Genomic DNA, 27,502 nt, shown 5'->3' with positions numbered 1-27,502 from the left:
TAAAAATCTACTGAGTCTTCCTGAGAGGGAGCCTGGATCAAGGTATCCCCACAGGGGCTGGCAAGTGGCCCCTAGATAGAACCTCTCACCCAGAGCCTTAGCCTAACTCCAACCCACTCTCCAATTCCTGAAGCAAAGACCACATGGGAATGGTTCCATTAGTTCATTCTCATCAGAATCATTATCTTAGTTTATAAAGAAGAAACACAACATTTTAGTTAATTTTAGTCCCCACGATGCCTGGGAGCTATAGCAACCAATCCTATAAAAATATGCATCTGTCCAGATGGCAAAACACTTATCTGAGGAGTCTGCCAGCAGCCAGTATTGAACAGCCAACGCAGGGCATCAGCTCTTGGCTTTTGGATCAGGCAGAGGCCTTGGGAATCATCTAGAGTAGAGTTCCTTTCCTGGATTCCTGACTAGTGCCTTTGGGAGCCTGAAGAAAGCCTTGGGCCTTCTCTGCAGAAGAATGCACAGCCACTCAAACTTTTACAATCAATTTTTATAGGGTTGAGGGTCTCTGGAAGACCAGTGTTGGGCACTATTCCAGTCTGGAACCCTATTAAAAGACAACCTCCTCATTGCGTGAGTGCCAGCTTTGCCTTGGCCACTGTTCTCAACACTTAGAGCATCACAGCAAACATGACATGTGAAGCCTCTGCTCTCATGGATCGTTTGTCTGGTGGGGGAGACAAATAGTTTCTGATCATGGCAAGTTCTGGGAGGGAAAAAAGAGTGTAAACTGGTGAACTATGCCTGTGAGAGAAGCAAGGAGACTAATTCCAGTTGGGTGGTCACGGGGGCCGAGGGGCTCTTTTAGGAGATGACATGGTAACAACAGAGACCTGACGGATGAGGAAACTCCAGGCACAGGAAATTCAGATCGACAGCTGTCCCTGGCAGAGGTAAGTGCAAGTGCAAAGAACCAGAGGTGGGAACAACATGGGGGTCATCGAGGAACCGAAAGACTGGTGTCCCGGAGTAGAGTGAGCATAGAGGACAGGATGGCGAGAGAGGCAGAGGCCATATCATGTAGAAGCTTATGAGAGTGTTCTCAGTCTTCTCTTTCCATGTTATTCAAACCAAATCCATGCTTCAAGAGCCACCTGTTCCAGGAAGCCTTCTCCACCTGCCCCAACGGAGGAATCCCTCCACTCTGAACTCTGGGATAAACCTCAGAGTCTGTACCACTCGTGTGAGTGGGTGTATGCCTAAGGCATACCCTCTCAGCAACAGCCAAAGCTCCTTGAGGACAAAGACCAGGTATTAATTCCTGGATCTCTCAAAGTCCTAGAAACGCACTCATAAATATATTCATCATATATATGATGATATATATATTCATCATATATATATGATTGATATATTCATCAATATTCTCATAAATGTTCAACCAAGACCCATTGTACCAAGAAGTTCATGTAGCATAAGAGTGAGCCAAGTTGAAATGTGGACTCAGCCTGCACATACCACTTTAAGCCAGGTGATCTTGGGCAAGTGACTTAGTCCCCCTGAGCCTCTGTTTCTTTATTAGTAAAATGGGGATCATAACAAAATCTAAGTTAAGGGGTTACTGGTGAAGATTATTAAGTGTCAGTAAACCTTGGTTATTGTTACTTCTATGATTATTATCACTATCATCAATCACCTTATCTACTCTATACTGATGACAGATTCCCTGGCTAGAAAGCTCATCTCTTATGTGTTATGAGTGGTGCAACTTGAGTCAGAGTTGTTATTTTTAGATCACATCCCAAATCATCAATGATGATGCCACCAGAGGCAGCTTCTCTTGTCTGTACAGAGGCGAGTCCCGGCTTTGCCTTTGTCACAGATACAACCCCCTTGAATTTCTTTGCCCTCCTCAGTATTGCCTAATGTTCGGGAGGGTTCTTGTAAAGATCCCTGGTCGCAAAGTCAGGACATCTGGGCCTGGCTCTGCCCCTGGGGGCCTTTGGGTAATCCCTGGCCCCTTCCAGGCCTCAGTTCCCCTCTGAACAACGAGGAGGTTGTTCCTGGTGATTCCTGTGGACCCTTCCAGCCCTGGCACTCCATGAGTCTGTGTAGGCAGCAGTCCCAGAACCCACGAGGCAGGCAGAGTTGGGGAGTCTGGTCAGGACAGCAAGGAGAGAAAGAAAAATCTGGAAGACATAGCCGGCTTTGGCTATGGGGAGGCAGGGGAGGGGGGGAAGGAGGAGACAGAGGAGGAGGAGGAGGGACTGAGGGGTGGAGGGGAGACAGACCCAGCCCAGAGCTCCTAGTGGTTTCCTGTTGCCCGGCTCTAAACCCTCCACATTCCTGCAGACCTTCACACAGCCCAGAGCACTCTGCCTGCTGCCCGCCTGCCTGCCACTGAGGTACGCACGACCCCCACCCGGCCTTCCCCTTCTCCAGTGCCCAGCCCCTACACCCTAGTTCACTCCTGCACTTTGTGTACAGAAAGAGAAGCTGGGCTGGGAGGTCTCTGGGTCAGGGACGGGGCGCGCATCTCCTTTGGGCTCCATCACCACAGCCGCGAAGGGCAGGAGCCGCGGACTGGCTGCCTGTTGCTTTTCAGGTGGTATAACTTTGTCTCTCTTTTAGGTTTGCAGAAAATAATCTCATTGTGTCTTTGGGGGAGTGTTTTCTCTGTGTGTGTGTTTGGCTCTCTGGTTTCAGAGGCTGCCTGCCTATCCTCTTTGCTCCCTTCACAAATGTGGCAGCCTCCTTTCCTGGGAATCTGATCTGGTCACAGCTGCACAGGGACAGAGGGCGGCCAGAGTCTGCCCTGCTCCCCCTTCCAGAAGATACCTCCTAGACTGGGTTCTTGGTCGGGGGTTCTGTTCTCCAAAAGGGACTTTGCATGAGAGATAAATTGATCTCTGGAGGGCAAATGGGGGGGGTCTCCACCTTTAATCAGCACCCTGGGAAGGTTCCTGTTTCCCTGGAATTCTCCCCCAGTGACCCCTCCCCCCCCCAACCCACACACTCTGAAATAGCACCGTCAGACAGTCACTCCTGGGTTAGGCATTGTTCCCATCTGGGGCTGCCCCGGGGTATAAACACAGGAACTCACTGGCAGTGGCCCTTAGTGTAGGTAGATCTGAAGACCCCAGGCATCTGATATCATCCAACCAAGACACCTGGGTCCTTTGGGAGGCTGGGTGTGGCGGAGGATGTGCCAAGAAGGGGAGAAGGGGGAAGGCAAGAGAGAGTCCCAGGGCATCTCTCTCACACCACCTTATTTGAAAAGCCCAAACTCTACATGGGACTGGTGTCTAGCCTTTTAGGATGTTAAGTCCTCTTTGGATGCCCTCCTTCCCATCTCTACCGTCTTTACCTTCACTGGCTCCATTGGCTGGGTGATGAGGGGACTTCCTGGGGTCTGAGACACATCAAGGATAAAGGGGGCACTAAGATGAAACATGTCTTCAAGGAAGCCCAGCCTGCCCAAAAGAGAACAGAGAGGCACACATTTTCCTTCAGAAAGGACAGCATTCTATGCAGAACACATGGAGAAAATGTTTCCACCAGCAACTCTCTAGGGTTACATTTCTATCACCTCCAAGTGCTGATGGTAGAAGTGCTAGAAGCAATTAAGAAGTAGGTTGGCAGACTTAAAGCACACATTCTATGTGTTATCTTAGGTAAGTGAGTCCTCTGGACTTCGTTTCCCTATCTGTAAAGTAAGAAGACTGGACTTGGTCTTCTGGGTGCCTGACGTCATCTGAAACTTTCTAGGGAAGTTCTCTTAAACTGGAATCCATGGACGGGCCTTTGAATGGGCTTCAAGCATCTGCAAGCCACTTAAAATTATATGTACAGTAGTGTGTGTGTGTGTATGTGTGTGTGTGTGTGTGTGTGTGTGTGTGTGTATGAGACAGAGAAAGAATGAGAACAAGGGTATTCACAGCCTTTAGTCTTAACATATATTCATTCAAATGGATGCACTACCCCCAGATAGCCAGAGGGCATGACGACGTGGGAGATGGATTGTGGGTGGGACTGGAAGCAGATGTATATTTGCAGGAGGATAAACAATTTTGAAAGAGAGTGGTTGGGGGAAGAGAGGGTTAACTCAGAGTGCTCAGCTGCCACATCGACAAAGCCTGAAGGCGGCGAATTGCCGAGGGAGAGAGGAGGGGGGAAGGGGTGCCTGGAGAAGGAATCAACTTTTGAAACTTTCTCCAAGTCCCACCCACAGAAAGGCTCTTCTTTGCCGTGACTCATTCTGGGAGGAATGTGAGTTGCCACGGTAACCTTTTTTTCAGGGTCTCTGCCTGCTGGCTGGGAGGAGACACTGAAAGACTCAGAACGTCAGGGTCAGGCTCCTCAGGCTCCGTCTGAATGTCCCCTCCTTCACTCAATCCCCAGACACCAGGACAGCAAACTCTAGGTCCTGCCCTGCTGATCTCCCAGAATCCCAGGGCAGCTGTGGGGCTGTGATAAGCCTCCCTGACTTGGGTGTTTGAAGAGTTTTTGCTCCGCTGCTGTTCCCGGGGTGCCGTTTGACCTTGAACTAATCGGGTTCTCCCTTCTGAGCCCCAGTTTCTTCCTTGATTAAAGAACAATAACAACCGTCACCTCCAAGGGCTATCCTGTGGAAGAAATGGTCTGACACACAGGAAGCAATTGGTGAACTGTGGTCCTCCCACCTAATGCAATGGGTTTTTAGAACTGATAAATTTATGGCATCCAGAGACTTAATGAAATCATTTCCAGCTTTTTTTGGCCCGGGAGCTCCATCATCTTGGGTTTGTATATGACTTCTCTTTACTAAAAGTGCTGACAGGCACAATTTAAGCAAAATATTGTTTAAATCCATTTTGATTTGGGCACCTTCATATTTCCCAAAAGTGTTGTACCCCCCAGTGTGAAAAGAGCATTGGCCAAGGCTATGGTAGAGGTGAGTCTTAACTCACAGTGAGTGACATTAGGTAAGACCCTTCCCCTCTCTGGGTCTTAGTTTCCTAATCTGTCAAATGGGGCAGCTAGATGGTCTCCCGGGGCCCTTCCAGCTCTGAAAGGGCCTGCAAACCTAAATCCCAGAGGTTGCCTTCATGAGAAGGAATAACTGGCCTACACTTTTAACACCCCCGTTTGCCTACTTGAAAAGGAAACAAGAGAGGAGGGGCTACGGGATCTTGGGTTGCATAATAGTCCTGCTAAAACCTTTATCCCTCCGAGGAGACTTGTCAACCAATAGCATGGCTGGGGTTTGCTATTTACAAGAGCCAGCTTTCCTTGATGAAAATAAACTATAAATAGGAAAGGATGATGGTGGAAAGGCAAGCGCTCAGGATGTGAGGTAAATAGGAGAATATGTGGCTTTTGAGATTATTTACGTAGGTGTGCGGAGATAAACAGGGGCAGACACGAACCCATGAGGATGCAGATTCTAAGCACGGCTTTTACCAACAGGCCCCCACTGGTAGAGCTAAAAATAAGTGCCTCCACACGTGAGCAAAGACAGAAGGCCATACTCTCACATACCTCTCCCTGAACCGTATGCTGGCTCACAACACAGCATAGACAAGTCCCAGGTGTGCACCTTGATGCACATACAAACTCTGACCCTTCTTTCCACAGGCCGAAACAGACAGATTCTGAGCCAGGTGGACACACAAAGACACACATACACAGCTTCACATGGTCTTCAGGGCCATACGTAACTTACACACAGACACACTGTCCGTTACACACACACACACAACTACCATTTGCAACCACACACTGTTGTGCGTAGCCACACATAACTACAGACGATGACAAAGAGGTAGACATGTCACACACATACATTACCAAATCGCTGGCTGTACTTCACAGATAGAGACACTGAGGATCAGAGAGGGAAGATAACTCATTCAAGGTCACACAGCCAACTGATGTCTGAGCCTAACTTTCAGATGTTCGGAAATATCCAAATGTTCGCTTTTTTCTTTTTCTTTTTCTTTTTCTTTTTCTTTTTCTTTTTCTTTTTCTTTTCTTTTCCTTTTTCTTTTTCTTTCTTTCTTTCTCTCTTTCTTTCTTTCTTCTTTCTTTTTTTGTTTTCATCTGATCACTTTGGTTTCATGTTTGTACAGGCAACAAGCCCTGTGGATGATAAGTGAGGAGCAGTACTTTCTCTCTCTCCTTTGCTGGCCAGCAATGGCCTATCCCAGACCTCATTAGGGAATTATGCCATCAGGACGGCACAATGTGGCTAATAGGTGGCTGTTCATTTGCTTCTTGCTGGCTCCCTCCCTATCCTGTCTTTAAAGGAGGTAAGAGAGGGCTGGAGTTGAGCTTTCGGCCAACCCTGGGAATTAACGAAGCCACCTCTTCTCTACAGCAGACGGCCTGGATCCTATCCCCAACCCTCAACTCGGGGATGGCTGGGCTGAGCAGAGCCAGAGGCAGCAAGCAGTGACTTGGCAGAATCCTTTAGAAAAACAGCCTCCTGTTATCCAGGAGGGAGAGATGGCTTAGGTAGGAAATTAGTTCTGCCCCCATTCTCAAGACATAGAGCTCAGTGTCTTAGAAAAAATATGGATGGAGATACCAACTGTGTCCAGAACTGGGTTCTTTCAGAAACTGGTTATTAGCCTATCTTATCTGGGGATCCCTCTGGGTCATCTTATATTAGTCATGGCATGAGGATCCCAGACTGATCAGATGAAATAAGAAATGAAACAAGGTAAACATCTGGAGGTTTCTGAACATCTGGAAGTTAAGCTTTGACACCCGCCTGCTGTGGGACCCTTAAGTGAGCTACTTTTCCTCTCTGAGCCTCAATTCCTTTTGTCTCTCAAATCAGAAGCATGGCAGAGAGGTTTCGCATGGCTTGCCAATACCAATCCATAGGCAGTGGCTGCTAGAAGAACCCTGTTCAAGATTTAGACGCCACGCTGCACTTTAGGGGAAAAAGATCCTGTGCTTGATTAGTAATGTCTGCCACATGCACTGGAGGAGCATGTGGAGACATATTCACCATGTATTTACTATCCTAGGGATGTGACAGTCTGAGCTCTCATCCCCTCCATTTGTGGTCACCCCATTTGCAGCAGTGGCCCCTAGAGGGAGCCAAGGAGGAAAGCCTGAAGCTCCACCCCGGGGGCCTCTCCTAACCACAATGAAACAGTGAAACGTGGCATCTTAGATGCCTTTATGGAATCTCAGGCTGATCCCAGTCCCAGACTCTGGGGCTACTTCAGAGCGGCCCCAGAACCTCTTCACTTCTGGGCTTGAGCTTGAGTTTCCCTTAGATTCTTCTCTTCTAGCAAGAAACATTAAAATTGGAAGCAGAGTCCAGGGACAGGCTGGGAGGGGTGATACTCTGAAAGGTTTCTGCCTGAGCTGACTTAGAAAGCCAGAGCCATAGAAACCGTAGGGACCACGCTGCCCCAGGGTTTGCAAACTGTGTTTATAGGAGAACCCAGAGATGCTCCAACATGTCTCAGGGGTGTCCGAGTGTGTAGGACCTTCAGCCCCCTTCTCAGCATCACTTTTGCCTCCTTTTATTTTTTTTTTAATTTCACGCTGATTCACTGAACAGATAAACGCCTTCATGTTTCAACAAATGCCAAAGGCCTTTAGCTGCTTCAAATATTGGACTTTGCAGAAGACCTCATTGAAAGAAAGGGCTTATGTAATTTTGAGCACCACTGATCTAAAACAACCTCCTCATTGTGCACATGAGCAGGGCCAGGTGTGGTCCAGGGAGCGAAGGAGCCTTCCCTAAGTTTGCACGGTGAGCTGGGAACAATGCTGCCAAGACCGCAGTCCCAGGACTCCCGACTTCTGTGTCACGAGACCACCTCTGAGTGGCGGTGCTCTCTCCCTGGTGTGAGTGCCAGGTCTCCGGCCTGGCCCGGCCCTCCTTCCAAGTCCCAGCTCTCTGGCGGGCCTGGCTCGCAGAGGGGGTTCCTTTATTAGCCTCCAGACTTGTTTTTCTCTCTTTAGGCTTGTTTACCAGGAACGTGTGTTTTTGGAACCCTTGTTTCCAAGCCAAACAGTGGGAGAGAGATGCTTGGTTTGCGTCAGCAGGCCAACGAAGGGGCCGGCCTGGGGCCCAGGCTTCGTCACTGTGTTCTCTGGAGGCTGGAATAGTGTCCCCTTGACCAAGAGGAGCAATGCCTCCTTTGTTCCACCCTGACACCCTTTCTCCCTAGGCCACAGGCAAAGAGCTGGGGTTCTTGCCCTGGATTCTTGAGGGGGGGACAGATATTCTGGGATCCTTGGGTGTTCTTGCAAACAACACTGCTTACTTCTATTCTCTCATATAAATCACCCGTGAGCCTCTCAAGGTAGGTAGGTGTTTTATTTCCGTTTTACCGATGGAGAAACGAATTGAGGCCCAGAGAGGGAAAGTTACTTTCCGAAGGTCACACAGTTGCTAAGCGGCAGATTTGAATCTGTACGCTCTGTCTCCAGAGCCCACGAGCTTACCTTTCTGTTCTGCCGTTTCTATAAAAGTGTGTAACCACTCCGATATGGTAGCCACTAGCCACATGTGGCTACTTAAATTTAAATTAATTACAATGAAATATAATTAAAAATTCAGTTTGCCCACACTGGCGGTATTTCAAGGGTTCGCCAACCATAGCTACCACGTTGGACACTGCAGGTAGAGAATATTTGCATCATCTCCAGAAGGTTCTCTTAGACTGCCCTGCTCCATAAACCTCTTTCTCTTCAAATCAGATTTGATGATTACAGCTCAAATTCTGTGCTTCACGTTCTTAAGAGCCTATGATTCCAAGGCCCACAGTCTAAGGCTCCATGATTCTGAGATGTCCCCCCTGTGCTGACATTCAAGGGACTTTTCAGTGTCCAAGGAGAGCCCAAAGGAGGCCCTTTATATTTTGAGGGAGATGAACTGGGGGGCTGGCTGTACTTTTCCACTTTTCCATCCCCGGAGTCTTTCTAAAGAGAGGAGTGACCTCAGCTTCAGGTCCTGCTGGCAGCCACGGACGGGTTTTCAGCCATCTCCAGAGCAAATAAAGGCAAAAAGGAAGGGACTTGATGTACGGAACAGGGGGAGGAGGCGGTGGTGGGGTGGGAGTGAGCAGTGTCTGCATTTGGTGACCACCAAGCCAAGGGAAACACGCCTCCTGTTCCTCCCCTGGCCCAGGCTACTTTCCTTCCCTGCAACTCGGGCCAGTTCACAGCCCAACTGGGCTCCATTCAGGTGAGCACCTGGGAGGTAGCAGCTGCCAAGGGAAACCGTGAGACGAAGAGCCCGCCAGGGGTGGAGCGGGGCCGCCTGGGTCCTCACCCAGCCCTGCTGCTCACTGCCTGGGGCTCTGGGAAGATGTCTTCCCCTCTCTGGGCCTCACCTTCTCACCTGTACTACGGGGCAGGAAGACATGACTTGAGCCCCCAGCGGGATGCTGGATTGTGAAAACACTTTGAAAAGGATAGACATCTGCATCACCACCGGCTAAAGAGATACAAAGGAGCGAGTCTTCATTCGATACCAGTCATTTCTACAGGGCTGTTTATATTTTCACTGGGCGTACCGGATCTAGGTTTGGTTGGCAGAGGATGTGTTCTGAATGCTGGGGTTTGACTCTGTGTTCTGACCTCACTGGGGTTACTGTTGCACCCCATCAGCTCTACGGGATGGATGGCTGGACCCTTTGCCAGACCTGTTTCCGAGAGCCTCGGGGATCTTATGCACGTGTAGAAAGTGTGGCCATGCAGGAAGAATAGTCCAGACATCCCCCTTCCCTCTCAGCCCATCATCTGGAGGCATAGGGTTCTGGGACTGGTGATGTAGCCCTGGGCACTGGGCAGGAGCCCAAATTTTGGAAATTCACGCTTTCTCTAAGATTTTGGGTCATTCTCTTAACACTGTCACTTTCTGCATTTCTCCCCCACTCCCCCACCAGACATAATCCCTAAATAGGCCCAACCCAACTCCACAAGAAGGTAGTTTGCCTGGGGAGTTTGACTTGGGAAAGGCCTGAATGTTGCACGATTTCCTCCTCTCAACCGCAGGCTCATCAGGAAAGTGGGACTGTAAGCCGTCCCGTGCCGTGTCTGCCCGTCTGTCACAGCACAGGCTCCAAGGGGAACAGTGCATACGTGAGCCCTTTAGACGCTAAAGGCACTACAAGATTTAGAACTATTTTTTGGTTCTGGCTGCAAAACCAGCGGCGGGAAGGGTGATTGTGCCACTAGGAAAGAAATGCAGGAAGGTCGAGAGGCAGGACAGACCAAAGAGCTGACCAATAGACCTTTCCCTTGTCAAGGAGGGGAAGGAACATGGTTCCTCTGCTTACATGAGGGACAGACTGGAGATACTGGCCTTCCTGGCTTTTCAGTCGGAAGCTCATTACATTCCCAGTCCTGGCTCGGGTAGTTCTCCGATGACATGACTTCTCTGTCACTGGAGCCCAGACAACACCTTTTTTTTTTCCTTCTAGTTCCCAGTCTCACTTTGACCCTTTAACTTCAAACAGCCCCAGACAAGTCCTTCACTGATGTTTCTCTCTTGCTCCATTCATAAAATCCTATGTGGGGGGTTGTCTTGCTTGTATCTTTCAAATGGGAAAGCAAACAGGGAGATTTTTCCACTTGTAGGTCTGGGGCGGGGCGGGGGGGGGGGGGTGGTGGGGAAACAAGCATACAACTGTGTGGGGCAGGAACATTCTAAAAATTTCCTGGAAAGGGAAGACTGGACTTGTCTGGGGGCTGGAGCCAGGGTGAAGCAATGCCAAGCTCCCAGGTTGATTCCTCTAAATTTCTATTACTTTTATTTCATACACACGCCGTGAAATAAGAGGTGAGGTTTTAGGTGGATTTTAGTACAATAAAGGGCCATTATGAATCTGCTCTCCCTCTGCCTATTTCTACCGTCCAAATACCATAGTCCAAGGGAAGACGGGTTATACCACAGGTGAGGACACATGCCAAGACCAGCGTGTGCCTGTGACATTTTAAGGGCATTTTAAGAACCCAGCCTACAACCTCAAAGCTTACCTGGTCTGACCCTCACAACTAATGGAAGGGGAAGCAAGGTCTGGAGAGGATCAGTGATTTTAACCAATAACCAAGGTTGTTTTGAGGCTGATCAGGATCCCCTGGCATTGAATTCCAAGCTGCGTGTTTGTTTTTTTTCCATGATGCCAGGGTACCTCCAAGGAGCTGGGCCAGTTGTAAAGTCTTGGAAAGAACTAGGAATGACGAGCCCGATATAGACGTTTGTGGGGACAAAAGAGGGAAGACACGGCCGCTGCCCACCTTGACTAAACGCTGCTTGGAGGCAGAAGGAGAATTCTTGTTTTTGCGTAGCCACAGGAGGAGGAACAGAGTAGACCAGAAGTTGGAGGGAGGCAAGTTTGGATCCATATAAGGAAGAACTTTCTAAAGCCATCTGGGAATAGAAGTCCATCTAGTTAGAACAAGAAATAAAACGTGCCCACCACAGTTCCTTCGTGAGGGATGGCATTTTGGCAATGAATCATCAGAGAAGATTCTGCCTCCAAATCCCTTTCAGTCATGGGATTTTTGGAGCCAAGCGTTTAGCATCCAGAGGATGAGGTCTTAGCAGCGACCAGGGCAGGAGAAGTTTCTAGATCTCAGCTAACATCCTTCAGCTGTGAGGGGGAAAGAAGAGAAAACATGAACATAAGTGAGCATTTGGATACTTTCCCTGGGGGATCCAGAGAAGTGCTGTCCCTTCTGGGTAGAATGGAGACAGATGTGGCTGTCCACTGGTCACACTCCAAGACTATTGCTCTTTGTTTCATTTACTTAATGTTTATTTATTTTTGAGAGGGAGAAAGAGAGAGCATGATGCCTGAACCATCCAGGCACCCCTCTTTCTTTTAGAATGTAGATCTCATTGTCTCAAAGTGGCAGGAGGTCTCTGCCTACTAACTTCCCCCCTTCTTTCGGAGGGTAGAAAGGAGGAGGAAAAAGAGTAGGAGGAGGACGGTTTGGAGGATGGGAAAAAAAGAATTCCGTAACATCGGGGATTAAGGGTCCCTGAAGACGACGTGGTTCAGTATTGCCCAAACTTGACTAGTTAGCCAACCACCTTTGGCGAGCTACTTTTTTAAACCTTAAATAAATGGGGGCACCTGGGTGGCTCAGTCGTTGAGCATCCAACTTCAGCTCAGGTCATGATCTCACACTCCATGAGTTCAAGCCCCGTGTCGGGCTCTCTGCTGACAGCTCAGAGCCTGGAACCCGCTTCAGAATCTGTGTCTCCCTCTCTCTCTGACCCTCCCCTGCTCATGCTGTGTCTCTCTCTCTCTGTCTCAAAAATAAATAAAAACATGAAAAAATTTTTAAAAACTTAAATAAATGTATCAGGAAAAAAGACTTTGTATCTTTACCGTAAGCGGAAAAATCTTTTGTTTTTTGTCATAAATGGAAGGAAACTATAAAAAAAAAAAAACACAAAGAAGACAAAACAACTCTGTTGAATTCCAGCTGGATATAGTTTCCTGTGGAGGCTCTGAGCCAGAGGCCTGCTCTCTGTTAAAAAGGAGCGGGGAGCCTGGGTGGCTCAGTCAGTTAAGCGCGTCTGACTCGTGATTTCAGCTCAGGTCATGATCTCATGGTTTGTGCGTTCAAGCCCCACGTCGCAGTGGAGTCTGGTTGGGATTCTCTCTCTCTTCCTCTCTGCCCCTCCCCTGCTCATTCTCTCTCTCTCTCTCTCTCTCTCTCTGTTTCAAAATAAATAAATAAACTTAAAGAAAAAGGAAGAGAGAGGAGTGCTAGACAGGTATCGAAGACACCTTAGCAGCAAACTGAGACTTTCTCCTCATACAGTCGGAACTGGAAGAGAATGGAATAAAAGCAATTTCCTCTGGCACCTTCCATTATCCCTTTGCATGCACCACCTAAATTTTATTTCAGATATCACAGGAATTCAGCTCAGAAGGGGCTTTCCGTCAAGAAGCCTCCCACTCACTCAGTTCTCCATCTCCGTCCCCTTGCAGGATTCCCAGCATCATGAGGGCCTGGATCTTCTTCCTCCTTTGCCTGGCCGGGAGGGCCTTGGCAGCTCCTGTAAGTACTCAAACAGCATATCCACTCGGTCTCCCTCCATCAGAGTCACCGACTCTACCGGCCCTGGATACTTGGAGGGGCGAGGGCTTCCCTATCTCATTTTGTGCCTTATTAAAAAAAAAAAAAAAAAAAAAAAGATTTTTCTTACGCTAATAAGCTCAGGAGAAAAATTAAGATGAGGACCCCTGGGTGGAGAGTCCAGGGAAGAGAGATTTCCATGTAAGGAGAAGGTGAACTTTTAGCACCCACAGAGAGAGGGCTGGTTAGTTTTCAAGTCAGTGAGGACTATTTGGTTGCAAGCAACAGGCTCCCGTCTCACCACATTAGGAGGGGGAAGGATATCTACAGGGATAGATTATGAACTCTAAGGCCTTGGGGAGGGCTGGAGAAGGACAGGTCCAGGATCTGGGAGGTGAGAACAGTCTCGGAGATGCTGCCATTTGAATGGATCTGCTCCAAAGGTTTCACTTCTTGAGAAAACGTGCCAAGACGATCTAAAAAAAATTCAAGGAGAACCAATCCAGTTGAGCTTGGGTCCTGGGCCTGCTTCTTGGCCAGGGGTCGTGTAGAGCACCCTGACTGACAGACCGTCCCTCCAAGACTTAGACTTGCACGCAGAGGGCCAGCAGTGGACATTCAAAGCTAATCCGGAAGCCGTTACCGGAAGAGAGGGGAAGAAGGGTGCGGCAGACAAACAGTTTCTTGCAACCTAGGGTTCCCTCGGCCTGTCTCCACTAGGAGGTGTGAGTGACTGTGGACTCCGGCAGGTCATTTTGGCAAAAGATCTGGCAGGGTTAGCCGTTGCTAAGAAGGAGCCCCAACCAGCCAGGCACCTCAGAGTTGTATGCTACCTTGCTTCTTCCTACTCCAAGTTGACATGGCAAGAATAACAAATTCATAAGAACATCATACTTGCGGAAAAGATAATGACATCTGTGAAGATTCGCGGTGTTCATGCCCCGGTGGGTCTCAGTTTTCCAATCTATGAGATGAAGGGAGTCGGTCTGCATCAGTGGTTTCCAGATTCATAGGAGTTCGAAGCAATGAACCTGCTTTTCCAAGCTGAATCTTATTGGGAGAGACACCCCAGATAGAAAATATATAAAGGGGGTGCTCCAGCGTTCCACAGGGCCCCTGTGTTTGGCTTCCCTTTTGCCCTCATCACCCTACCCATGGCAGTCCCTGAGGCACAGCCTTCGTGATCTCCAGGGAGCGGCTCTCCCAGCTCCCCAGGTTGGAGGCGCTTCAGAGGTGAAGCTGGCCCTGACCTCCCTGCACCCCATTTTCTCTTCCCAACAGCAACAGGAAGCCCTGCCCGATGAGACGGAGGTGGTAGAGGAAACCGTGGCTGAGGTGGCAGAGGTAGGTGGGTAGGGTCCCCAGATGTCCACTGGAAAAACCAGGGTGCTGGGAGTCTCGATCCTGGAACGGGACATTTGCCCCTTCCCGTGTGCACGCATAGCACCGTGGTGAATGCCGTGTATCCCCCAATCCTGACGCATTCCTGAATGTTCCTCGTTCAGTGAAACCCTGGACGTGGGAGCTGTGAGTTTGAAATTTTTTCTTTCTGAGCTGTGGGGCGATTTTTCTTAGGTGATCACCCACAGTCTCCCCATACGTTAAACACAAAGGGGAGCTGCTGTGGCACAGCTGGTGGGGATGGCGGGCTCGGTGCCCCTCCTGCCCTGACACCCCTCAGGGCCTCTGAGGCACCTCGGTGGACCTGTAGGAGTCTGTCTTAATTCTGACGCTGGCATCTGTGCTCTCTGTGTGCCCTGGGCCTGGCACACCTTTCCGGCTCATCTCTCCTCTCGTGGGACCTGAAGCACCCGAGCAAGTCCCCTCCAGTCTTTACCTCTGCGGGTAGGGGCCACTGGACTCACTCTTCTCCCCCCACCCCCAGGGACCTGTGGGAGCCAACCCCGTGCAGGTGGAAGTGGGAGAATTTGACGAAGGTGCCGAGGAGGCCGAACAGGAGGTGGTGGCTGAAAGTAGGTCCCTTTCTCGCGTCTTGTCACATCCAGGCTATGCACTCCACTGCTCGAGCCTGGGGCGTGGGGACAGCCTACGTGAGGTTCCTTCCCAAGGAAATTCAGGGTGAGGTCCTCCCCCCGGGGTGGGGGGGGGGAGGTGGCTGTGGAGGAGGAACAGTGTTGACTCAAAGGTTGGGAATATTCTCTGGAATCTGGGAATGATCTGTTTATAGCCAGGCTGTGGGTCTCAGCAAAGGATGTTCCCAAGCTAGAAATGGCCTTCTCCCCTCACAGCTGTCCGCCCTGATTCCAAAGTTGGGCTTCACGTTCCCACTGAGGCCGCAGGTCACATCTGGTCCCCGAGCTCCTCGATGACCTCTGTCTCAGCCCCTGTCCCACACGGGCACAGACCTCCAGGAGCTTTTATACTCCTTAGCTTATGTGAAAATCGTTTCACACAGCCGTGAGGAAATAAGGCCTGGAAACCCGACAAAGCTCATATAATGCTACCCTTGGACTTCGTGCCGGAAGGACCGAACTGTCCTGGGGCCATCGGCTCCGGCACACTGTGCTGGCATCTCCGACCCAAGGGGTTAAGAGCGTGGACTTGGGAGGCAGACCCACGTAGGCTTGCCTTTAAACTTGCCAACTCCCTCTGCGAGTGCCCTCCGACAGCCTTAGCTCCGTTGAGCCCGCTTCCTCACCTCTAACCCAGGGATGACAAAGATGCAGACCCTCGCCCCACGGCTGTCGGAGGATTATGAGATAAAGCGCAAGGGCACTTGGCCCACTGCCTGGCAGGGCAGGCATCCAATAAAGAATGACTAAAATACCCCAAATCAAGCACCAGGAGGAAATGGCTAGATTGAGCTGTCATCCTGAGGGCACAGAATTTTTGTCGGAGCAGAGGGGCATCTAATGGGTCTGTTCCTTCCCCTCTCCAGGCCCACCCTCGTCCGGTGTTTACCAGACACAGCTGGGCTCTATTGTTCACTGCGGGCCTCAAGGCTCTTCTCCCTTTTCCTTTACAGCCACTCACTCAAGTCTGTTTTGCTTGGCCTCACAGCTCCCTGGCTCCATGACAACAGCTGATTTTCCATCCTTCTAGACAGTTTATTTTGTAATCCACAAACGCCTCACTATCACTGAGGAACAGAGCTGAGAACACAAATGGTTGCTCCGGTCCTCAAGGGAGTCATATGGTATCCAGGGCTCCTGGGTCCCAGACGAAGCCTGCAGGCCCCCAAAATGTGCCCGACCCTGACCTCACACTGAATCTCTAATCCCCAGACTGAGCCAATTTCTCCCTTAAATGCCAATTGCTGGGCTCAGCAGAAGAGAAAGGAGGACTCGGGGCTGCCCAAAGCCCAGAATGGGGGCCCCAGGAGAGGAATTGTGCCCCGGGATCAGTCTGGTTGGGTTCGGGTGGACCGGGCGGTGCTAACTACACGCCCCTGTACTCTACCAGACCCCTGCCAGAACCACCAGTGCAAACATGGCAAAGTGTGTGAGCTGGATGAGAACAACACCCCCATGTGCGTGTGCCAGGACCCTACCAGCTGCCCTGCCCCCATTGGCGAGTTTGAGAAGGTAAGGGCCGGGGGTTGGGGGATTGGGCCTTAGCAAACATGGAGTGGCTGCCCAGAACACTGGTGGCCTGGTGACTCTGTGGGGCAGTTCCAGTCTCAGACGTCCCCACGCTGGTCACAGCAGGAGAGTGGAGGTAAGGCTCTGTCCCGTCACCATGTCTCTCCAGCAACCGACAAGGATTTATTCGGCACCGTCAGGTTCCCAGCTCTGTGCCAGATCCAGAAGGGAACATATCAAGAACATCGGACACTGAGATAGGGACTTCAGTGCTTGGGAGCAGCCTAGCAAAGCATCCAAAAATGTGGGCTCTGGGGTCAGACTGAAGGTTGACTTCAAACCCTACCTCCACCCGTGTCAACTGTGAGATCTTAGCTAGATGTCGAAGCTTTCCAAGTCTCAGCTTTGTCATCTCTGACATGGGGATAGAGATTGTCTTTATTTCATAGGGTGGTTGTGGATATTTGTTAGGTAGTGCTTTGTACTTAGTACCCAATATATGCTATTTAAAAAAAGCTTTCCAACCCATCCATTCTGCCTCTAATAGGACTCATTCACTCAACCAACCATCCATCGATCCATCCGTGTAATTATTTATTGAGTGCCCACTCATGATAACCGATGTGTTAGTGATGACCTAGCTCAGCATATTTGGTACCGGCATTGTTCCCACAACCTCCCATCCGGGTTCTCCATCAGTAGTCTCTCCCCAATACAACTTATCCTCTGGGCTCCAAATTTTAGCATCACTGTCAGGTCTTTCCTCCTCCTCACCCCTTTACTCCCATCCCACTGGTCACCAGTGCCCATCAACTCTCCCTCTGCGGTGATCTATAAGCCATAGTGAGTATGTACAGGAGGTTCCACACAAGGCTCCCTGCCTCCTAACACAGATACTTCCTGCCACAGTCCTCATGCACCCCGCGGCATCTCTGCTTGGCCACCCCCACGTGCAGAGAGAGATTCACTAGGAGGACTCACGTGACCCAATGTACAGTTGTGCTCACAGCTAAGACTTATTACAGTGACATATTAAAGATACACAGTATATCACGCGGGAACAAGATGTAGGGAGAGCCTGGAGGAATCCAGGCCCAGGCTTGCTTGCTTTCTCCACTCGGATGAGGGGGTCTCACAAAATGCACTCTTTCCCCAGCTACAAAGATGCAGCCACGTGTGAACAATGTTTCTGCTCAAGGAAACCCATTAGAGACTCGGCACTCAAAGTTTTTATTGAGCGCTAGTCACGTAGGCACCCTCTGCCTAGCACGTACCCGAATTCCAGACTTCCAGAAGGAAAGCAGATGTTCAGCACAAATCGTATCGTTTGTACAAGCAGCCTAGGCTCAGTGAGGCACCCTTATCATCTGTGGAAAGTTTTATAGCAGGTGCAGGGAATTGTTTATCGGCCAAGTTCCCAGATGCCAGCCAAGGGCCAACATCGCAAGCGGGCCTTGCTAAAGATGACAGTCCCAGGCTTTCTGCATTAACTTTTTTCTGTACTCTGCCTGTTCACCACCCCCCATCTTTCATTCCTCCTTTCCACATCTGCCAGGCTTGTTTCCCATATCTCTGCCTGATTCAGTTGTACCTCCGCTCAGAGGCCAACAGTGGCTCTCGCCATGGGCTCGTCATCGGCCCGGGAGCCCACAGAGTGGGTTCTTGTTGCAGCCCCAGCACTAACCCACCACCTGACCTTGGGCTGATCACATTCCTTGCTTGGCCCCTCGTGTCCCCATCTCTGAAATGGGCAAGGATGGTGGGGCCAGTGAAGGGCTTTGGGAATCAGGGCGTGGCCCTCTGTGCTCTATGCTTTGCAGGTGTGCAGCAATGACAACAAGACCTTCGACTCTTCCTGCCACTTCTTTGCCACCAAGTGCACCCTGGAGGGCACCAAGAAGGGCCACAAACTCCACCTGGACTACATTGGGCCTTGCAAATGTGAGTCTGTCCTTGGCTTCTTCCAGTGCCTCATCTCGGGGAGAGAGCACTGAGCTGGCGCTGATGCGGGCTCTGCACCCCCGTGCTTCGTGACATTGGGCGAGTCTCTTTCCCTCTATGAGCCTCAGGATTGCCATTTACTACATTTTAGATGTTTATTCACTTATTTAGAGAGAGGACACATGTGCACACACACAAGTAGGGGAGGGGGAGACACGGAGAGAGAGAGAATCCCGAACAGCTCTGTGCTGATGTAGGGCCGAGGCCCTGAACCATGAGATCATGACGTGAGCCGAAGTCAAGAGTCGGATGTTGAACCTACTGAGCTACCCAGGCGCCCCAGGATTGCCATTTATAAAATGGGATGATTGTCTAGGAGTAGCTGCCTCTCGGCTCTGCATTCGGGACACCTCCCAGGAAGGACTGAGCAGTTGTGGAGGTCAGGGAGGATTTTTGGATCCTTCCACTAGCATCCAAGACAACCCTTCCTTTTCTCTACTGATGAGGATGTTCTTCTATAGGGCTAACCCAAATCTTTAGTGCTTCAATATGGCAAAGCAAAAATGATGTTCTCTCTGGGCCTATAAAGTGTTTTTAAAAGACAGTAAAATCTTGGTTTGCGAGCATAATTCATTCTGGAGACATGCTTGTAATCCAAAGCACTTGTATATCAAAGCGAATTTCCCCGTAAGAGATCATGGAACCTCAGATGATTCGTTCCACATCCCAAAAATATTCATGTAAAGTGATTACAATACTGTAATATAATACAAAATAACAAAGAACATATAAAATCTAAAGAAAAATAAACAAATTAACCTTCACTTACCTTTGAAAACCTTCGTGGCCGGTGTGAGGAAGACAAGAGAGAGGAAGTTTATTGTGTAGGGCGACTTTCACTATCGCTAACGGAATCACTGCTCTCTATTGGCTCAGTGGAATCTTCTTCTGCATGGGGGCCATTGTATACACTCGCAGGGATGTTGACTACAGTACAGTATTAACAAACTCTTGTCATAGACTGTATCGAATGTAACTGGCAACAAGGCAGCCGAGGAAAGGGTCTTGATCTGCAGGCAGCCTGACCCAGAATGAAGCAGAACATTCCTAAGCTCACTCTTGTATGGAACAGCGGAGGGCTGTCCATAGGTGCTTTGAAGGGACAAAAAACACGCTAGTGCCAGTTGGGGGCACCTTCCAACCTTCTGAAAAATCACTGATTTCTGCCAAACATTGTGGCCTGAGACCCAGCATCTGTGCGTGGGAGACAATCACCCACAATCCCACAGTGAGAAAGAGAGAGAGAGACAGAGAAGACCCATTGGCCCAGTTGCGATCACGTGATGTTCAGCAACACATACTACTCGTATTGCAAGACATCACTCACTTATCAAGTTAAACTGTATCAGAAATGCTTGCTCATCTATGGAACACTCGCAGAACAAGTCGCTTGCAATCCAAGGTTTCACTGTATTTGAACTTGAATGCTTTAAAATATGAGGCATGCCAGTCAGTTTCCTTCAGGCCCCATTACTCAGCGTTGCCCTATCCTTGGCCTTTTCACTCCATCACATTCCCGTCTGCCCACTTAAGACCTACGATTAACCACTTTCTTCTAGAAACCTGGGAGTCAGGTGTTGGGGGAAGGGATGCCAGGATACTGTCTAGCTTCTTGTTAGTGATTCCAGGTGCAGATCCCACTGGCCCAGGTGCCTCTTTCAGCATTGGCAGTCTCCTTGTCACTTCAGACACCCAAGGCCACATCCTCCTCCAAGACAACACCCATGTGGTGTCTCTGGTACATTCTGGCACCAGATGGCACTGGGGAGAGCCACTCACCTGCTTCGTGAAGGTGTGCAGGGTTCAGAAAGGTGGAGGAGAAAACCAGGTTCTCCCATGGTCAGCCCCATGCTCCCAGTTATGGGGCTCAGGAGGCTGGGGAGGAATGCTGATAGGAATCCTTGGGCAGTGAGACTGAGGAGTGGGCCAAGAGGCCTTTTACCAAAGTGGTTCTTTCTGTCCTCTGGGGTGTGTTGCTCACTTGTTCCAAATCCTAGTGTGTCCACCACAGATGTTCCCTTCCACTCCCCAGCTGGTGGTGGAGAAGGTAGTTGTCCTAACCACAGAGGGGACTTTCCCTAGACTCGGGATGAGGGAAGGACAGAACTCTAAGCCCCAGGGCAACCATATGCCAGGGATGGTGGATGAGGTTCTGATAACGTGGCCTTGAGCAAGCCCCTTCCGCCCTCCCCCTGCCCCACGCTGACCTTTGATAAGTCCGATAAGAGGGTAGACTTGGTCTGACATTCTGGGATTCTAAATTCCAAAGATCAGGATGGAATCATCATGAAGAATGTTCTGGTGGGTAAGTATTACTGACCTCCCCGCCAAAGCTAAGCTGGGCCTGTGGATAATGTTATTCAACCTCCCAGCTCAAACACCTCCCAAATGTTGGTATCACCAGCGTGGGACCTGGACCTCTGCTTTCAGAGCCCCATCACCCAGAAAAGTGCAGGAGTCACTGGAGTGAACCATTTCCCTCAGCAGACTAGATCAGGCCTAGGGAGGAGCAGACGTGGCTCAGTGGAACCTTCTTCCCCCACACAATCTCCTTTGCTCACTGTGGTGTGAGAAACCATCCCAGGAAGGCCGAGCCACTGTGCCCAGGTCATCGATTGAGATAGCTGTAGGAGGAGGCCCTGGGTGAGAAGAGTGGTCCAGCCAGCACGTTGGCCCTCGGGCAGGGAGAGTCGGGGTCTGTGCTGACCACTCTGGTGTTTTGGACCCTAGACATCCCCCCCTGCCTGGACTCCGAGCTGACCGAATTCCCCCTGCGCATGCGGGACTGGCTCAAGAACGTCCTGGTCACTCTGTACGAAAGGGACGAGGACAACAACCTTCTGACCGAGAAGCAGAAACTGCGAGTAAGTGCTCTCTCTTCCCAGCCTGTCCCAAGGCCTTTGCCTGGCACTGAGCGAGGTGGCTCCTGGCCCCGGGCTGGCTGAGATCCAGTCCCATCCCTAGAACTAGGCCCCCACGTGTAAGCCTACACCGCGGCGCTGACGAGTGCCCTTGTTCTGGGCGCTGGGACGCCGGCTTCTCGCTGCCTTTGGAGGCTGATAATACACGTTCACGTCTTAAAGCCCGAGGAGCTCTGTAATAGAGAGACCTGCTCACTTTGTTTGGCCCAGTGTTAAACAAAAGGAGCACAAACGGCCCAGTTGCTTTTTCCTTCTGAATCTGTGGATCTTTAACGTTACTGGACATATCAAGCACTTGGAGTACCGATAACGTGCAGATTCCCGAGCCCCATCTCGGGCCCACAGAGTCAGTGTCTCTGTGAATCCGGGCCCAGGAAGCTGCATTTTCACACAGTCCCCAGGTGCATTTGGTGGGACAGCTCTAGGCAGATAGACCGCTTTGAGATCACCCCAGGCCTCCGCTTTTGTGGGTGAGATGCTGGTACCCATCTATGCCACTGCCTTCCCTCATTTCGAAACTTGGCCTGGGCTGGCCTCTTCCGGCTCCGGCCTACTGTCGGAAGAGGAGGGGCCCTCCCTGGCCTGGACGGTCTCCCCTGGACCCTTTGTCACGCAGCATCTGCTCTCACAGGTGAAGAAGATCCATGAGAACGAGAAGCGCCTGGAGGCTGGAGACCACCCCGTGGAGCTGCTGGCCCGGGACTTCGAGAAGAACTACAACATGTACATCTTCCCTGTGCACTGGCAGTTTGGCCAGCTGGACCAGCACCCCATTGATGGGTAAGGCCTCAGGCCCTCAGGGTCATGGGGCGCTGCTCTGGCTCGGTGCTGGAGGACGCAGAGTCATGGGTCAGGGCTGGGAGGTGCACTGGGTATGGCCAGAAAACTCTGCAGACTGCTGCGTGCAGTCCTGGAGTCCCACAGTTTGTGTAGGGGCCGAGCAGGAAGGAAGCCATAATACACGTTCATGCCGGAACAAGTGGGAGTCAGCTGGAATTGAAAAATCCCTCCTTAGCCCTGTGCGCACCGGCCTTGGGTATCCACTAGTTGAGGGAGAGTGAGCTGGAAAGGAGCTCAGACTCCGTGGGGTAGTGGGGCGGAGGTGGGCTGGCCTGTGTGCTCACAGTCCTTCAGCAAAAGACCTGAGACCCAGCAGCCCCGGGAGGGCAAACTGAACCTGGGACTTCTTAAAAAAAACTCCACAGAACCAATCCCATCCACACCGCAAGCCCTTGTTGAATTGCTCTTCCCTGTCCTCCAGATAGGTTTTGACGTGCCGTGCAACCACACGGCAGAACAGGCACGCAGCTGTCGGTGACCCAACACTCACTGAGCAACTATTATGTGCTCAGCCCTGTTCGGGCAGGGGGTTTAACCGTGATCAGAGCTGATGTGGTCCTTGCCCCCATGAAGCTCACGCTCTGGGTGACAACCTGCTTCTCACAATCGAAGGACAACAGTAAAAAGGCCCCCAGAAGGTATAAGTGGGTGGCCGGCTGCACGTGAGGCCGGGCAGTGGTTGTCAGGACCCTCACCACAGCGTTGTGGCCTCCTCTTGCTGTGTGTTCTCGGGGGAGCCCGGAATGGAGGGCCACCTCGTTCACATGCCTGGGGGAGGACACCGGGCCCAGGGTGAGGCTGCTCACCCCTCGTCTGTGCCTGGAGCCCACCCACCCTGGCCACAGTCCCCAAGGGGGGGGGGTCTCCTGAGCTCTGGGAACCTCCTTGCTGCTTCTCTCCCAGGCTCTCTCCATGGCTGGGATTCAACTGAGTCGCTCACTGTGGAGGCGAAAGGGGAAGTCAGGGGGGACATCTGAAGCTCAGACTGAGCCACTGGATCCCATCACAATGAAAGCACCGGGAGAGAGGCTTCCGGATGGGGCCGCAGGACTGTGCATCTGGGAAAGTGCTCCAGCCTGGGCCAGGGGGCCCATGCCCCCGCTCTTCTTGTCCCAGAGCAGCACGGTGACCTTGCCTGAGTTCCTGCCCCTCTTTGGGCCTCAGTTTTCCCACCCATATACAACAGAAGGGGAGGGGATGTTCCTTCCAGTCGAAACATTGTGTGATTCCTTCCACGAGTTGGGTGGCGTGAGGGAGTCTGGGGGTTAGAGAGAAAATTGGAGTCACAGTGCGGCTCCTTGGGGAAGAGTGTTTTGCGGACAACTGGTTGAGGGCTCTGGAGAATAAGGAAAAAATTCATACGGGTGCTCTGGAGTCCAGGCCGGCTGGAGGAAAGGGAATGGACAGCGGGAGAGAAGCCAAAAGGCCTCCCTCTCACACGTTACCAGGTACAGAAAGTGAAAGCTCTTGTGGAGGTCAGAGTCCTTCTGACCGTCCTGCCAATCCCAGCCCCGTCCCACTTCTCCCCAGAACGCGGCACTGTCACCATTTAGTGTGTTTCTTTTTAGACTTTTTTCTAGGCACTTGTCGCTATAGACATGTGTGTCCCTGGAAACACGCACGGTTGTTTCATATCAGATTTTGATCTACCAACAGCAGAAGATTTTCACTTTAAGTGTTTGCGCCCCGATCCTCAGCCAATAAGGAAACAAATGCACCAAGAGGCCCCTGTTATGAACCCATGGGATCTCAGAACCGGAAGGGCCCTTAGCCGTTACGGTCAACTCTCCCCGCTTTGATGGAGGGGAAACCGAGGCTCAGAGCAAGGCATTGCCGGCTCTCAGTCCCACAGCAGGTCAGCGGCAGAGCGAGGGGGTAGACCAGGACGCTGGCTTCCTGCTCCGCTCGCACACCCCTTCCTTCCGCCCTGTGGGGCAGCCTCGCTCTCCTGTCTCTCCTGGAGCGTGGGGCTTTCCGACACCTCAGGCCCTCCCCGTCTCCTGCCCACAGGTACCTGTCCCACACGGAGCTGGCCCCACTGCGTGCACCCCTCATTCCCATGGAGCACTGCACCACCCGCTTTTTTGAGACCTGCGACCTGGACAATGACAAGTACATCGCCCTGGATGAGTGGGCCGGCTGCTTCGGCATCAAGGAGCGTGAGTGTCTGAGCAAAGGGGCCCCTGCATCCTCTCCCCGCCTCCCCTCTGCTCTCTGTCATCTGCGGGTCCGTCCTCTCTACCCAGCTCTGCTCTCTGTGCCTAGTTAACTCCTGTCTGCTCTCCCTGTCTGGGCGGGCCTTGCTCTCTCAGGTGGCTTCTTGTCCATCTGGCCGTCTTTATCATTCCCTTCCTCAAGCGTAGCACTCAGTCTGTGCCTAGCCCTATTTTGGGAACCGGCAGGCACGTAGACAGGAGACAGGAAGTGTAATTTGGCAGTGTGTGTCAGTGACAGGAACAGGGGCAGGGAGACCAAGGTTGTCAGTCGCCACGTTCCTGGGTGACCCTGGGCTGGTCATCTGACCCCTGGCCTGCGGATGGGGGGGACCCACCGACTCCTCGGGAAGCCCGTCTTCACCCGCACAGGGCCTCACGCTCTAACTCTGTTCTCTCGTCTTGTTTTGCAGAGGATATTGACAAGGATCTGGTGATCTAAATCCACGCCTGCCTCCTTCCGCAGTTCCGGAGCCTCCCTCTCTGATCTTCCCCTTCCTGTTTCCCCCAAAGTTTAAAATGTTTGGATGGTTTGTTGTTCTGCCTGGGGACAAGGTGCTAATATAGATTTACATGAATACATTAACGGTGCTAAAAATGGAAATTGTAACCCAAGTCATGACATTCTTAGGTGTAACTGCTCTCACTGCCTCTTGCTCGCCCCCTAACGGCCCCGTTTTTCTCTCGCCCCTTGCGGTGTCCCCCGTTGTCTTAGTGGCGTGTGGGTGGGAACTTTGATCTGCTCAAGCCTGCCTTCAACACACATTGCGTCTTCAGATTTTCTCTCCTCTTCTGTTTGAAACTAACGCTCACCACGGTAGTCTTTGTGTTCATTTTATTTCAGGGTATTGGCTGCCAGGGGGGGCTCTTCCCCTCATGGCCTGAAGGTGGGAAAGGGAAGTAACAGGCACGTGATGCTGGCAAGGATGTTTCTGGGACTGGAGGCCTAGTGGGAGAAAGCCGTGCGGAACCCGCCAGCCAGAACCGCAGGTGGCAAGGCTGTTGCTGGGAGAAAGGACCCGAGTCTGTGTTAGGAAAGTATGTTAAACTCTCGCATACGCCAGTTCCGCACCAAGTCCCCCTCATCTTTCGGTGCCGTTTCTTTTCACGTTAGGCTGTTTGTCCAAACTTTTGGGAGCCGGGGTGGACCATCAGCTCTCTGGAATCCGCCAGGGCCCTGCGAGGGTGGGTCACCACACGGTGCAGGGCTTCTCCCCTCCTAGATGTCTTTGGGAAATGCAGGACTGGGAGGTGCTTTCGACCAGGAAGGCCAAGGTCTAGAGCGAGGTGTAGAAAGTTGTAAAATAGAAGTGTGGTTGGTGAATTTTTTTTTTCCACATTTAGATAGATGTCACAAGAGGTCTTTCCCTCGGTTTCTAGCACATCCCTCCTTTTCTCCCTCTCCCCACTTTTTTCCTTCTATCAGTCAAGAGTAACTTCAAAGTCAATGGGATGGTCGGATCTCACAGGCTGAGAACTCGTTCACCTCCAAGCATTTCATGAAAAAGCTGCTTCTCATTAATCTTGCAAACCCTCGCCATGATGTGGGGAGTTTGACAAATCTTTCAAAATAAAAAGTAACGACTTAGAAACTGCCTACCTGAGTGATTTTGCATGTGTCTCAGTCTTAGACACCTCATTACCCTGATACGCAGACCCATGGGCGGACGTGTCTACACACAACTGTGCAATTGCCGACCTTTGCAAAGACACTGCTAGGCTTTGGTACACACAGTCTTTTTTTTTTTTTAACTTTTTTTTTTTATATTTACTCATTTTTGAAAGACAGAGAGAGACAGGGCACAAGCAGGGGTGGGGTGGAGAGAGAGCGGGGGAACACAGAATCTGAAGCAGGCCACACAGGCTTATTTATATGCAAGGGGTGTATTTGTACACAGGGAATGTATGATTCCTATATGCACAAATTTAGCTTACTTTTAATTTTATGACCTGTGTGCTGACCCTTCTTCATTACTGCACTTCATAATCAGAAACACCAGGCTAAGCAACTATCTCCTTCCAACATCCATCCATCCATCCATCCGTCTATCTGCTCATTCATTCAGTCAACAAACATTTATGATATACCGACTATGCACCAGGTCCCATGCCCGGTGATGGAGACTCAATTGTGGCAAAGCAGACAAAGCATTTGTTCTAGAATGTAGAGCCTAATAGATTAAACAACTGCAGGACCAAATATAAATTACAAGAAGAATGAAAAGTGCAGTAAAGGAAGAGTAAGAGAAACCATGAGTATGTGCAAAGGCGGGGGGGTGGGCAAAGCAGTATTCTAGAGCTGCACAGTCCCACAGGGTGGCCACTACCCATCATGCATGGCCACTTAGATTGAAGCTTAAATTAACTAAGATTAAAACTTCAGTTCCTTAGGCACATCAGACACTTTTCAAGTGCTTGTTAGCCACATGTGAGTTGTGGTTACCGAGTGAACAGGGTAGATCTAGAGCATTTTTATCATTGCAGAAAGGTCTATTGGACCGGGCTGTTCCATGGCTTCCTTGAGAAAATTTGAGATGAGTCACAAAGGAAAAGAAGGGAGTGAGTGTGTGGAGTAGGGAGAGAGCAGGGAGACGGCAGGGAAAGAGCATTCCAGGCAGAGGGAACAGCATGTGCAAAGGCCTTGAGGTAAATGGGGGGCATGATGAGTCCCAAGCTAGCATGGCTGGTGCACAAAATGAGGGGTAAGTCATACTGGACGAAGCTGAAGAAGTGGGCAGAGGCCCTGGGAACGCAAGCTGGTGCAGCCACTCTGGAAAACAGTGTGGAGGTTCCTCAAAAAACTAAACGTAGAACTACGCTACGACCCAGCAATTGCCCTACTAGGCATTTATCCACAGGATACAGGTGAGCTGTTTCGAAGGGACACGTGCACCCCCATGTTTATAGCAGCACTCTCAGCAATAGCCCAAGTATGGAAAGAGCCCAAATGTCCATTGATGGATGAATGGATAAAGAAGAT

The 27,502-nt window shown here is 50.9% G+C and overlaps 1 protein-coding gene across 1 annotated transcript; it reads left to right on the top strand.

The window, feature by feature from the left end:
* Window positions 1-2,230: 2,230 nt before the first annotated feature.
* SPARC (secreted protein acidic and cysteine rich) lies at window positions 2,231-26,118 on the top strand. Its single transcript, XM_040498195.1, has 10 exons — window positions 2,231-2,360; window positions 12,918-12,987; window positions 14,287-14,349; window positions 14,891-14,978; window positions 16,429-16,550; window positions 18,368-18,488; window positions 21,279-21,412; window positions 22,101-22,249; window positions 24,320-24,468; window positions 24,936-26,118. The coding sequence occupies exons 2-10, from the start codon at window positions 12,931-12,933 to the stop codon at window positions 24,962-24,964; spliced, it is 912 nt and encodes a 303-aa protein (XP_040354129.1). The 5' UTR covers window positions 2,231-2,360; window positions 12,918-12,930; the 3' UTR covers window positions 24,965-26,118.
* Window positions 26,119-27,502: the final 1,384 nt, after the last annotated feature.

This window comes from Herpailurus yagouaroundi, unplaced genomic scaffold (assembly GCF_014898765.1).
Source record: "Herpailurus yagouaroundi ecotype Mexico unplaced genomic scaffold, PumYag 29, whole genome shotgun sequence".
Taxonomy (NCBI): domain Eukaryota; kingdom Metazoa; phylum Chordata; class Mammalia; order Carnivora; family Felidae; genus Herpailurus; species Herpailurus yagouaroundi.
This window is presented reverse-complemented; position numbering and strand designations above follow the sequence as displayed.